General features: G+C 44.6%; 1 protein-coding gene across 2 annotated transcripts in view; it reads left to right on the plus strand.

Moving 5' to 3' along the window:
- The window catches only part of TBL1X (transducin beta like 1 X-linked), a 360,692-nt gene that overhangs the window by 241,460 nt on the left and 104,271 nt on the right, over positions 1–14,961 (plus strand). For both annotated transcript variants that reach the window (XM_088451544.1, XM_088451543.1), the window contains one exon: positions 5,367–5,474. In XM_088451544.1, coding sequence (XP_088307670.1) covers positions 5,417–5,474 — 58 coding nt within the window. In that variant the 5' untranslated portion in view covers positions 5,367–5,416. The remainder of the gene's footprint in view (positions 1–5,366; positions 5,475–14,961) is intronic.

A 14,961-nucleotide genomic window follows, 5' to 3' on the forward strand; every position in this document is an offset into this window, starting at 1 on the left:
ACCAATCAGCTTCTAACTGTCATTTTTGAAACACAAAAAATATATACAGTGGTCGCTCACATCAGCTTAATGATATTGCACAGGTGCTTGTAAAGGGTGGGGTTTACTCTGAACCACAGAAGAAAAGGGTATTCCCTCCAGCACACTGCAACAATATCAGCAAAAAATATTTGAACCCTACATATTGGTTGCATACATTTGCGAATATATGATTAAGCACCGGGCCAGCGTCAAGGCTCCTCTATAACGGCGTCCCTAACATTCAGGGGTTCACGTCCGAGGCACAAGGCAGCCCAAAAGAGTTCAGTCAAGGACCATGCCCAGGGCATCACACGAAAAAGGGAAAGAAGGTGATAGTGAAGTGTAAAGTATAGATGTGTAAAGATAATCAATAAAGTGTTAATATAATAAGAAAGAATTAAAATGACATAAACTCTCTCCAAGGCTTAGTACATCTCCTGTCTAATGAGCACATTCAGATTCAATTAGCAATGCCCTGAGAGATTCAATTACTGCCGCTACCCATACTTGCCTACACTCCCGGAACTTGCGCGAGGCTCACGATTTTTCGGGTAGCCCCCGCACCTCCGGAAGTGTAGGCAGATCTCCCACATCCTGCCCACTTCCTAGTGAAGCGGGCAGGATGGGGAGATATAATGGGGAATTTTCGGGTCTGCGAGTTGGGGGCGGAGCTAAATGACAATTTGCGTCATTTAGCCCTGCCCCCTCCTCGTGGACCCATGAACCACGGACTTTTCCAGGAAAAGGGCGGGGTCTTATTACAGCAACAGTCCAGCCCCGCCCCCTAACCGGCCTGCAGCAGCTCTCCAGGCTGCTCCCGGAAAGCACTTATACAAAGTCAGTAAGTATGCCTGCTACCCCATGGGGGTGCACATAACGCAGATTTTTCCTTGCAGACTGAGGAGCTGAGGGGAAAACTCCATGTTAAGGGCACCCTGTGGAGCTTTACCACACAAGGTAATTACATAGCTCTAGGCACTTAACCTGGGAGCTATGGGCTAACACACGTTAGCAGTGGGCTTACCAGCCATTGAAATTTGCAAGTAATGGAATAGCTCCAGTAAGTCCTGCAGCTAATTAAATCTGCCTTTTGGATTTAAAATGACCAGATAACTGAATATAGAATAAAGAAATATAAAAAAGCATACAAACTAGCAATACATTTGTACTCCAATGCACTAGTAAATAGAAGGGATCGACTAGATCACAAAAATATCAGTGGAACAAATATGTTAACACTGATTATATCTGTGTTTCCCGACTTTGTGCTGACACTGTTACATTACTGGATTGACATACAGCAGCAATACAGAGTGTATCTGTAATGGTTACCCCAGCCTAGAAAAAAAGTGACAATTACTGTCAATTATGAGATTAATCTTCATATACCAGACAAACTGTAAATTATCTTTTATTCTACAGTATTTATTATTTTGCTTTCATAATAGTTATGTTTTATATATTTATAAGAGTGCACTAAAAAGGAATTTATGCTTTTTCAATTCTGTGAATTCCACCGTTTGAAAACTTTCATATTCTACACCTTGGTGTACCGCCATCACTCTCTGATATTTTTGCCAATTCAAAATCTGGAATTAGTGGAAAGAGTTGTAGACATTATTAATTTTAAAACATCCCAGTTACACTATTTTGTTTTAAGCTTTCTTGAACTTGATTATCACTGTTAATTCATACCAGCCAACCAGCCCGAAGGAACTGTCTGCCATCAAGCTGTTTGGCATGTTAGTCCCATTTTGTAGGAAGCTAGGAGATACCTTCCTTTTGTGCGGCAATAAAATAGGGTTTTTGTAAGAGGGGAGTGTGACCTAGAAGTGCTAAGAACTTCCACTAGGGTGGGTTCACGCCACTGTAGGCATGGACATGCATATTGTGTCTTGCTTCCCAATTTTCTAATGTTGAGTGGTGTGACTACTGTATTGACATATCAAATAAAACAAAAAAATAAATAAAAATGTAGTGAATAATTTGTGATTTGACAAGATAGAACTATTAGGCCAAGTTTGAATTAATTTGCCAACACTATGAAAGGGATTTCCCTATTTTTTAGATCAAACCTTCTAACATTGCAGGTGTTGATGTCAGGAGGAGGGAGTTTGACCACGGTGAAGTGGGAGTGTGACTATGCCCTCCATGGGCAATTTTGAAATGTGAAATCTAAAAATGTTTATGCCCCATGCTGCAGCACTTCAACACACCCCAAACCGCCCTCCCCCACGCGATTGGGAATGACCATCCAGCTCGCAGTACACAGGACAGTCCTCCAAAATCGTGACTGTCCCATGAAACATGTTAATGGTTGGGAAGTATGAGTAAATAGTTTTGCTTTTTGTATTGTGTAAGCAGATTGTATGTTACTTACAAATTTCCATTATTAATGTGACAACAGTATGGCCATCACATACACCGTAATGGCAGCCTCTGCTGTGTGTCACAATGGTGGGTTCACTTTAACAAAATGTTTAATAAGGGTCTAATGAGATGTTAGTGGATACATGTTTTGTAAGTTGTTTTGTCCAATTCATCCCTCTCACACATATCTGGTTGCCGTGACAGCTGTAATAAAGTTCTCCATGGAGACAGCAGACTTTGGCTCTCTGCTAATCTATTGATATATCTGACTATTATAGCCCATTTGAAGCCTCACTCCATAGCTGGGTTGCATAGTGTACTTTAACTGAGTTTATTATCATGCTTCCATTTTTCTTCTACTTGCTATCAACTGACTAAAACTTTGCATTGTATATTATTCTATCAGAAATTAAATAATTTCTTTACATGTTAATTCCATTCCTTTTGGGAAATGAATGTATTGAAGTATTAAGATGTAACAATGCGCTCACTTTTACATGATAAAGGGGACAGCTGAGGAAATGAGAAATAGGAAATATTCCCCACTGTGTTATTTAGAAGTAGTTTACAATATATATTGTTGCAATTACACTGGAATGCTGATATGTGAGTTGGAGGTGACAGAATGAAAACAGAATAGATGAATGTATAAGAACAAAATAGAAATACAGTACTATTTATTCAGAAGCACAGAGGACTTGAAGGATATTTACGAAGGGTATGTTATTGTCACGGAGGCGTTACATTTAATCTATATAATAAGCGAGAAAGTGCCTGTGTGTCTGTCTGTTTGTCCTTTATGCACGGCCAGAGTTTTGTACCTACAATAGCTCTAGTAAATTTGGCATGGTGGGGTAATTTGACCAGGATTAAGTTTTTGCCTAGGTTTGAACTTCGTCAGGGCCACACAGTGTCACACAATCCCATAAAACCGAGACATTCTTAAAATATACAGGTTCTGGGGCTGACTTCATACACAAACTGTTACACTCTGGAAGGCTCAGGAGCAGGTCAGCACTCAATACATTCCACTCAATACACTCAGACTGTGGCAGACAGCATAATTAACCCACAATCTTTGATCCTGGCAAAATTTAGAATATGGACATTGAAAACAGCGGGGGATGGATGGTACAGGGATGTGTCAGTACCGCCCCGCAGGAGGGCTTATCTTGGTGTAGTTTCCATGGAATCAAACCAAGCATCCAAGTTCATACATCGTTTCTCAACCTCTAGCAGAGTAGCAATGTATAATTTGAGTTCACAGTCTGGAACCTGACCACGAGAGAAGTGAGTTGGGCCCCCAGGCAATGGGGCCCACTGGGGATTTCCCCTGCACCTCTGTGAGCCAGTCCGACCCTGGCCATGAAAGAAGTGTCCAATGAGAATAATGGGCAGAGACGAGAGCAGAGGTCCTGGCAGGAGTGCATCACTTTTTTATTGCCTGTTAGCCGGCCACAGCGCATTAAAATGATATGGGCCCGGAGAGCAGATGCCACCCTGTCCACAACCTAGTACGCCCCTGGTCATAGCGACAGAGTTAGCCAAATCTAATTGAAGGCAGAATACCTACCAGAACTATCCCACCTCTGGGACCCAGTAAGGGGCATAGCTAATAAGAAGATTGCCTTGGTTAGTTTTATGAAAACATTGTTTTGGCTGAATGGGACATGGTTTGAATGTATTTCATCACAATTTTACTTTGTAAATGAGGGCCTGATTCAGAGGTGGACGCAGTTTTTATTCGTATTCTTTTGCCACTGGCTGATGTTTGCCTTCTGCTCATGCGTCTGGGCCGCACTGCGCATGTGCAGTGATGGTCTTGGGACAGCGGTTGCAGTGCGGATTAGATGCAGTTTGCTTGACAGCCAGCAACCATTTGGGGGGTACTGGGGAGTGGCAACTAGAACACAGGCGTGTCACAACTGTTTTGGGGGCATGTTGCAGCCAGCAAATGGTTCTTCGAGTTCAATGGTTATGGACTCGTTGTCTCAGTTGCAACTGTCATTATGAGCAACCATAGGGTTTATCATAGGTACGATGGTGTGACCGATGTTCCCGATGTTTGTCTGATACTGTGTCCTTGGACGCAAGCGATGGATCTGAGAAGCTGCCGGTGGGTGTCTCTGTCCAAAGACGGCTTTTGAGGCATTAACATATCCTCTCAGATCCGCTGCCACCGAAGACGCAGCACAGACCTGATTTGCGCCCAGAGAGAGGTGTGGAAGATTTTTCTGAAGGTCAATAATAGTCGTTACAGTGCTTGGCGTTACAAAGCAATAATGTACAGTATGAACAAAGTATAACACATGGGCGTAGTCTCCAACGTTTTCAAATAGATTCCAGGGACACTTTGCTGCAGAGCCAGTTACAGTCTTGCTGACTGAGAGGGAGGTGTAACAAACCTTTGAGAGGTGAAGAAATTGCCCACAGCAACCAATCAGCTTCTATCATTTTATAGAATGTACTTGATAAATAATAGCTAGAAGCTGATAGCTTGCTATGGGAGACTTCTCTATGTGTCTGATTAGAAGATTTAATAGAGCTCCTGACTAGAAGCACTTCACTATAACCCCACACTGTCATGTCTGCTGAGTTTCATCAAAGCTGTGTGGTGGAATTTTACACATTTCTTTCTAAGAATTTGACCTGAAGTATTTTTCTTCAGATTTTCCCCTATTATTTTTGTCATAGCCATTAGGTAGACACTGTCATCATCCCACCTCTATAGCCTATACAGTCTGCTGTATGTGGATCTTACAAGTACAGTGTAGAACAGAGAAACAAAAAGGGTGTTACTCTGAAAAATAGCCTGTTCTAATGCTAAATGTAATTTGTGGGGAATTTCACTGCAGCTTTGCAAATATAAAATTTTCTGCATTTTACATATGTATCTAAAACATGATGGCATTTATAGCATAAAATACAGTTTATATGACATTTTCTCATTACATGTTACATTTGTCTTCTTTCAGAGCGGGAATCTCCCTTCCTGTAGACCTCATCATTTTGAGGTTAGGCTAAGATGAGCATAACCAGTGACGAGGTGAATTTCTTGGTGTATCGCTATCTTCAGGAGTCAGGTAAACATTTGTGCATTTTATTTATAACAAACGCCAATTATTAGGGGAAATCTGTTTACTATTCACTTTACCTCAGAAATCAAAGTTATCATTTTGTCAACGATTTCCAAAAATGCGTATTTTAAGCACTTTGTTTCCATTTTGCAAATTTGCAGATTTAGCAAATAACTGAGATAATGTGCATGGCGTGAAACTGGGCTATTAATATTAATGTCAAATTGGCCAAGTGGACGGCTGTCAGGTGTATATTTAGAAGCTACAGATATGTCCATATACATTTTATGTCCTTCCGCGTTAAACAGCCCTTCTAGTGACTTGGTAGCGCTGTGCGATTTTTTTTTGTGCGACTTTTTACTTTCAAATGTTATTTGCAAAGCGATGCGAATAGGACGCACAAGCAGCTTCTGTTGATAAAAAATGTATGCAGTATGTCTATATCCTGTGTGCAACTGCGTGTGTATCTGCAAGTATATGGTGCCCGCGCCTTTTCCCGTGGATATCTTTTCTGCGCATTGGCGCAGGTCACCGGGAAAATGGCCACCGCCGTTTTCCCTGTGATTTTTTGCTGCTCTGCAGTGCTGGTCCGGCACTACAGAGCAGCACACCGGAATCGGAGGAGAGGTAAATATTTATTAACTATGGGTGTAAGGTGTGCGGTGTGGGCCCCCCTGCACCCAGGGGCCCGTGTGCACACAGTTGCATACAGAATATAGGCATGCCGCATATCATTTTAATCAGCAGAAGCTGCTTGTGCATCCTGTACACATCACTGTGTGAATAAGTTGCATTTGAAGGTAAAAAGTCGCATGAAAAGATGCTCAGCGCTACCGAGTCGCATGGCACTCACGCATTATATTTAACATGACTTGTGGCGCACGGAGGTAAGATGTATGTGGACACATCTATATCTCTACAGATAAGCACATGACTCCTATTATACTAACAAATAGTAAGTAACCTGCATTATTGACCAATCACAGGATTCCTTTTAGTGACTAAAGCCTCAGCATTAAAGTGCCCATACACGGTGCGATAAAGCAGCCGATCCGACGGATTTGGCTGCTCGATCGTAGCGTGTATGGTCATGATATCGGACAGAGCGCACACCTGTGGGGTCGTACATCGCACCCCCAGATCTTACTGCAGGTTCAGTCGATCTGGGGATGCGATGTGCGATCCCATGCAGCGCTATGCGAGTGGGGGAGGGGGGAGCTGGCATATCGGGCGGTCGGCCACCCGATCGACACCATGTGTGGGAACCGCCCGATATGTCGGACGTTGGATCCCCCATCGTGTTGCACGGTGCATATCGCACCATGTATGGCCAGTATAAGAAGGAGCTTCATTAAACCGGAAAAGGTGAGAAGGAATCTGCAGTTCCACAGCTGCTGCAGGAGAGTGGGTCTCGCAGATCTTTCAAAGATAAATACACATGCCACATTCACATACAGTGGATGGGGCATAACGATCATTAAGTAGGGGTGCAGCTGTTGCAAGGATTTCAGTCCTCCCCCACTGAACCCAACCAAAATCCCTGTACAAACAGCACCCCTGCTTAATGATTGTTATGACCCATCCACTGTTTGGGGTATATTTACTAAAGTGAGAGTTTTTAGAAATGGAGATGTTGCCCATAGCAACCAATCAGATTCTACTTAACATTTAACTAGCACCTGCTAGAAGATAATAGCTAGAATCTGATTGGGTGCTAGGGGCAACATCTCCACTTCTCAAAATTCTCACTTTAGTAAATTTACCCCTTTGTGTCTATTTACATGAGTGACTTTCTTGGATGACCTGAAATTGTCAGATTAAATATAAGTGCCAGCTAGAGCCGCACAGCTGCGGCGGTGGAGGTGCCCAACCTCCCACGGGACACTTCGTCCTGCGCGTGGAACAGCGAGGCAGTGCTTGAAAAATGGACAATGGCTGGGAGGGGTGCACCCTCTATGGGGTGGCGCCCCTGTTCGACTGCACTGGTCGAACATGCCTCGAGTTGGCCCTGAGCTTGTCCAATCATTATAAAATGTTGTTTCATATACAATAGCCTTTCTAAGTAACTGGCCAGGAAACTCATTTTATATCATAATCTACGTGTTTTGTATATTTTATGTTCTTCTCCTTTCTACACAATATCATTGTCAATAGATCTCAAAACCAGTGTTTGATGTCTTTAATGCTGTGAATAAAATAAAAACAAATAAGTGAAACAGATCGTAATATTCTTGCTGTCCAGTAGTAAAATCCTTAGAGGGAGATTTAATAAAGCTTGGAGAGAGATAAAATTGGAGATAAATAGCACCAACCAATCAGCTCCTAACTGTCACTTTACAGGCTGTGTTTGAAAAGTGACAGTTAGGAGCTGATTGGTTGGTGCTTTTTATCTCCAATTATATCTCTCTCCAAGCTTTATTAAATCTCCCCAGTGTTACCCTTGCTTACACAGAACGTAGTGCCTACACATTCTTGGTTCAGATTCTAAAATGGACTCTTTAGAGACATGGGACAGGATGTACTAAGACAAAAATGCAGTTAAAACTCAGAAAACTGCAATTTTGTGAGTTATGGCCGCATTCACCATACAAAGCTCCGGAATAAGAAACTTTCCAGAGCTTGGACCCGTTAGGTAACAACAGGGCCGTAGCTAGGGTAGTGCGGCCGGTCCGGGGGCGCTGTTTGGGCCTGTCAAATTTCTGTTTATTATCATTCTCACTTATAACTTCCTCTTATTTCATCCCCAGCATCTCCTGGCCTCCCCTATCTCTTCCCAGGCCCTTCCACATGAAGCCATTCCCCTATTTTGGATGCATTATGTCCCTTTGAAAAATGAGGGGGGCGCCAATGCTCTTTCTGGCACAGGGCACCAAAAAGTCCAGTTACAGCTCTGTGTAACAATATCTATAGATGGTAATTCCTAATAGAGCCCATGAGCTCCTCTGCTCAATGTTCACTGAGAGGGATCCAATCAGATCCCTCCCATTGTACCCCGTGGAACGCGAGGCAGCTTTGCATGCGCAGATAGGACTCCTGGGTTATGCGCATGAAGGTCCTGTTATGGCAAAGGACAGCACTTTTCTGAAGAGCTGTTCTTTGTGATTTTAACGGCGTTATTAATAACAATAAGTGGCGGTGATTTGCTCATCCCTAATGCGATGTGTAGTACATCCCACCCAGTAGTTGAGTAGATTCTTAACCACAATTTGGGACCTATATTTCTTTATGAGCAGAATTTTGGAGGATGTGTATTTGTGATGAATGTAATAATTGATAGTAGCTAAATATATTTAGCCTTAAAAGACGATCACAGTCATTATATGACTGAAGTTTGCAATCTATTCATTATAAGAAATTCTACTTTGTAATATGTTGAAAAAAGTGCCCAGTAATAAACAGCTCTGTGTATATTATTGTGACTTTGTAATAAGCGAAAAAAAATGGCACATAAATATAACAATAACATAAAATAAAAAATACAAAATGTGCAATATATGTATTAAACATTACAATATGAAGTATTCCAAGATACATGAGCAGACTAAATAATCACTTTGTAGATCTTAACATATTTGGGTACGGGATGCCGGAGCTCGTCATCCCGGCGGTCACAATCGTGACCCCAGCATCCTGACAGGGTTAGAATACCGACACTTGTCAGTCAATATCCTAACCCTCCCCATCTCCCTGCCCTAACCCTCCCTCCCCGGTGCCTGACCCTAATCTCACCATGGTGCCTAAACCTAACCTCCCCCTCCCTGCACCCTAAACCTAACCCTCCTCCCTTAGTGCCTAACCCTCCCCCTAGTGCCTAACCCATAACCCTAATCCTCCAACTAACCCCGCTACTTAAACTTGTCATGCTGGCACCAAGATTCTGACAGGTGTCAGGATTTCGGCACCAGCATCCCGACTGTCAGGATTTTAACCGGATTCCATATCAGGTATATAACAGTTCGTCACATATTAATAAATGATACCATGTTACCATGGTGTTCTGGCTGAAATACGCAATATCTACAGAAGGGTCTATTGTTTGGATCCAAGATATTTGTTACCTTTCAACAGCAACATTTAATTGAGGAACACCTCGTTAACGTATCAATTATTATTTGTGATAAACTGTAATATATCCGTTATATAAAGATCTAACAAGTAAACTGACACTGTCTGCTCACATCTACTTTATGTGCTTTGGATAAATTACATTGTAATATTTATAATATATTGTATATTGTTTTATTGTTGAAGACTGGGAGAGAGATATATTAAATAGATATTTTTATATGAATGATCTGTTTTTTTTCCCTTATTAGATAATTACATTAATATACACAGCCCTGTTCATTAGTGTTATTTGTTTCTCTTGTCTATGGAATTTGTATATAACAGCGCCTGGTTGCAAATTTCTCCTGTTTTGGGTTTAGTGATGCTACCATATTTTCATATTCCTCTAAATTAATATCTGCTTAAGCAGGAAGTCTGATGTCATTGTTTATATATCATATCTTAATAATGGGCATACTGTAGAGTATTGCAGATTTTGCAGTTGAACTTATATTTCCTTAGCCTGTCACAGATGACTTGGGTCACTAAGAAGGTGCACATTCTGTTATTTATATAAACCCAGTATTTAGAATGCTCTCAAAACACAGGAAGAAAAAAAAATGACTGCTGCCATACACATAGAATTGTCTACTCTGCAACATATAGAAAGTTCACTCCGGGAGAGTCCTGGGGGGGGGCAATCATATACGAGATTCAGTGGGCCGTGACATGGCAATTGCATTATCATGAATAACCCCTCTGCTGTTCAAAGTTGCTATTCTTTGCATTCTACGACTGGGGGTAGGGCCACGATGACTCAATTTGATGCAAATCACATCAATAAGCCCCTGGGCAGCATGCAGGAGACTGGCCCACTCTTTTGGGAGTCTGGGAGAGCCCATTGAAATGTGTGACTTAGTGAGCATGAAGTTGGCGAGCATGAAATTGATTATGAAGTGACGCATGGTACAGTTACTGTGAGGAGCACTGATAAACAAGTTAATGAGGAGGGGAATGCCAGTGACTTTCTGGAGGAAGACGGCAACAGTTTATATGTAATTATGATGGGAAATCACCCTCATATCCCATTGTGCACATTACTGATTATTTCGGTAAGGAACCCATTCATTTTCCTGTTAGGTACGAGGGAAAAGAGCAAATATATGTCTCTGTGAAGTACCTTCATTGACCATTCGAAGCACATCGTGGAGGATTGGATCGCCCCCTTAGTATATTGAACAGGGGGCTCCAAATAAAATCATTTTATATATGTTGTAAGAATTTACCTAATATTCCTTTAAGAACTTTGCTATTTATGTGGTAACATGGCAGAGAAGAAGAGAATTGTGAACAATGAACCGTTCCTGGAACATTACAAATAAGCCTCAGCTGTGGAACAGCAGGGCGGCTGGGAAATGAGAAGAATTCAAATATTGTTGTTCCACTGATACTTGGTTTGAACTCAGCACTGAAAGTACAAAATGCATTGTAGTGTTCGTGCGGAAATGTATTCCATTTGCTGCACACCAGTGAGATCTGCAGCTGAAGTCAATAGAAGACTTCCTTGACCTTTTTTACCATCTAAGACATGGGCATGAGGGTACATTAAATAAACGTGTTAGAAGTAATATTCCTTATTGTTCCCGTTGACATATTGTTCTGATGGGTGCAAAAGGGTACCTATGTTTTATGTAAAGCACCACATTCAAGGGCTCTGAAGTAGTGCTTTACTCTGCTGTTAGACACGTACGATTTTATTAAAGGGAAACTAGCAAAAAAGATATAAGTAAATGCATATTTGGTAAATTAAATAGAATTTCTATACATGTGTCAAACTAATGTACGATATGCTTGGGACTTGGAGATTTCCCTATCAGCCCCCTTTCTGTCATTTGGTGCAGGATGCCTCACATATACTAAATTAGATGTAAAACACATTTTCTCATTAAATAGTTTGCAGTGCTCCTCATAGTACTTAGTGACTATGGGGCTAACTCTGAGTCGTGCGCAGAGTGGCTGCAGTTGTGGCTAACGGGATGCTGACGGTCTCAATACCGGTACCGGAATCCCGACAGCAGTAGGGATCCCGGCTCCAGAATACTGACCATTGGCATCCCGAAAGTATTGGGGGTTAGCGTGCAGGGTTAGCGTTAGGCACAAGGGGAACAGTTAGGGTTAGGCACTAAGGGGGCAGGATTAGGCTTAGGGTGCTGGGAACTTCAGGCACTAGGGGAGGAGGTTAGGGTTAGGCACCAGGAAGGGAGGGTTAGGGTAGGGGAGGGTTAGCATACTGACCAACAAGAGCGGCAAGCCATACCCAACTCATGCAAAAGTTATTGTTGCTCAGAATCAGGCCCTTTAAGAGGACGCATTTGGTGATCCTTTGTGTGAGTAGGAATTTCACTTTATTCTCTTTCTTTCTTTCCAAACTTTCTGGTTAACTGTTCTGTGGGTAATTGTTACCTTAACTATACTTTAAAATATAAGTGATCTCAGAGTCTGTCAGTGTAATAGAAACACTTCTCTCACAAATGACATAGTGGGGCTGATTCTGAGTCACAGGCTGCTACGACCACTTTAGTATCTCTTTCCGAAGTTACTTCTGTGACTTTATGCTAATGCTAGTATCAGCCCTTCCCCTAGTCTACAAGTGTGCATATTACTGTGCAAGGACTGGGGCGCCCACTATGAGCATCTTTAGATGCTGAAATCCTGCATGGTGCATCATCAGCCCCATGCTAGGTGCAGAATCTCAATCACAGTATGCCTGCACTGCAAGAGATTTAAGCATCTGAATCATAAATGCCAACACTCCTGCATCACCCACCAGTCTCCCGCTGCCCCGCAAAGCCCTCCTAACCCTCCAGAATTCCCCAGCCCTGCCTGAAGTTCGGACTGCACATGCGCGAGCCTTGCCGTTACAGGGGTGGAGCTTGGTGCTACAATACTTAATAGGTCGACTACGTACCGCAGGCCTGTGGGCAGCATCGGTCGCCCAACCCAGCAGAGCCAGTGAGCAGTGGGATGGAGACCATACACCACAGTGTCTGATCCATGCTATGACCACTGCTGCTGGAGACACTCACCCTCCCCTGCAGATATGTCTACAAAAATCTATCCTTTGTGCACTACAAGTCGCTCTACACATAACGCGGGAGCTTCATGTGACTTGGTAGTGCAGAGCGTCTTTTTGTGCAACTTTTTGCCTTCAGATGTGTCTTATTTGTACAGTGATGCATATTGGTAGCACAAGCAGCTTATGCTGATTAAAATTATATGCAGCATGTCTTTGTTCTGTGTGTGACTGCGGGTGTATCTGCATGCGAAATGCTACGTAACAGTGTTACAGTGTTGACACTATAATGTAGCATTACGTATTCAGATACATCCATAGTTATACATCCACGTTAAACAGCCCTACCGGGTCACGCCAAGGAAGGGCTGTTTAACGTGCAAGGTTTCTAGATGTATGAGGACACATCTGTACCTGCACATTGGGAGCCGCGGGGATTGAGACATGTAGGAGGAGGGGTGATGTTGGACCTGGCCCGGTGCAGAGAGAAGCTCTAGTCTGGCGGAGAGAGTGCTGTTCGGTGGTGTCTGCGTCTGGGAGCTCGGTGGAGAGGCTGGAGAAGAAGTGCTAGGTCCCAAGGTGAGTGTCTGTGATTCTACCCCAACAGCTCCACGGTACTGACCTCTGTGTATGTGTAGGAAGGCACTAACCTGTGTGTGTGTGGGGAAGCAGTCGGGAAGCCGATGGACGGAATCTAGACCGTCCGCTTCCCGACTGTCTAATCCCGGCAAGGGGTTAAATGACAGGCATTGATGTCCCGACGCCTGTTATTTTACCTTCGCGGGGAGCCCGACACCCGGCTTACTGATCAAAGGTAATCCGGCACGGACAGCCGCTGGGGGGGGGGGGGTTAGGTTTAGGGTTCCCGGGGGGGACTTAGGGTTAAGCACCGCCCCCGGGAGGTTAGGTTTAGGCTAGGGGAAGGGGGTTTAGGGTTAGGCACCCCCGGGGGTAGGTTAGGGTTAGGCACTTGGGAGTGAGGTTAGGGTTAGGCACCCCTAAGGGAGGGTTAGGGGGTAGAATTAGGTTAGTAAATACTTACCTTTGACGATAAGGATTTCCTCCTCTGCCAGGATGCCGCTGACGGGATTTGAATCGTATGTATTCCGCATGTGTGTAGGGTGACACTGATCCCTGTGTGTGTGTGTGTGTGTAGTCTGGCACTGACCCCTGTGTGTGTAGAGTGGCACTGTGTGTGTGTGTGTGTAGACTGGTACATCACTGTTGATGTCAGTAGTGGACTGCCTGCAGAAAGTCCACTTGGCCTTGCGGAAGCCTAGACCCTACCGTAGGGTCTCGTCGCAAGGCCGATGGTTGCAATTATCGCGATGGTCTCCTGGCCACTTGCACAAGCTGTGAGTGGTCTCCCACAGCTTTGCGAGTGGCCAGAGAACAACAACAACAAAAAAAAACGCCCACAGACCCAAAGAGCGGCCAGCGGCCGCGAGCGGGTCTGAATCAGGGCCAATGTCCCATGGCTAGGGATTCATTGAAGAGTTTGTGGTCACTTATGACAGATCTCTGATAAGTCAATTCATTACCCCTCTGGTGACCACCTGCTACTGATATCATGATCTCAAATGCTGTTTCTACTTCAGGGTCCATAGGGTATCCACAGGATACCTTGGGGTATAGGTGTGACGTCAGTCGCAGGGCACCAAAGAGTTAAGCTTTCAGCCTCCCAGGATGCACTAGGTCCCCCTCCTATACCCCGCCCCCGGGCCAAGGCACCTCAGTTTAGTTTGGTGCCCGGCCGGCGTCGGGTGCACCTGTCGGAGTGGGGGCTAGAAGAGCCCCTGAAGCTTTCTTCAGTGCAGCTGTGGACGCCGGTACCGATCCGGGGATGCTGGTGAGCATCTGGGGTCACAGCTAACGGTGACCCCAGATGTTCCGGACCATGGCCGGATCCAAGGGGGACAAAGGTAAGCAGCGGGGTCCCGCGGTGGGTCCCCGCTGGTCACATGGTCCTAAGTCCCCAGGCAGGGGGCTCCCTGGGGACTGGCTGCAGCGTGGAGCCAGGTACTGAACCTGCGCTTTCCACTACCCCCTGGGACAGCGGACCGCAGCAGAGCGGTAGCGCTGCGGCGTCCCGGGGGTTAAATGCATGCCAGGGGAGCGCGCCTTCCCTGTCTCACAGCCGGCGCCTCCCCCGCTGCACACAGCCCTCTCTGCACTGTGCTGACTGGCCCTGTGTCAGCGCTCCTCCCCCAGGCCAGCTTCTCTCTGCTCCTCGGCGGCCATCTTCTCTGCAACGCATGGTGAACGCTGCTGGAAGTCTGGAAGGAAGCATCGTGGTCTGGGTCCCCCCGCATACCTCTCCTCCGCTGTGGCTCAGGTCTGTGTATGCAGCGCTGTGTCCTACCATGCCCTGTG

The sequence above is a fragment of the Taudactylus pleione genome, unplaced genomic scaffold, assembly GCF_031769625.1.
Source record: "Taudactylus pleione unplaced genomic scaffold, aTauple2 ptg000026l, whole genome shotgun sequence".
Classification (NCBI taxonomy): Eukaryota; Metazoa; Chordata; class Amphibia; order Anura; family Myobatrachidae; genus Taudactylus; species Taudactylus pleione.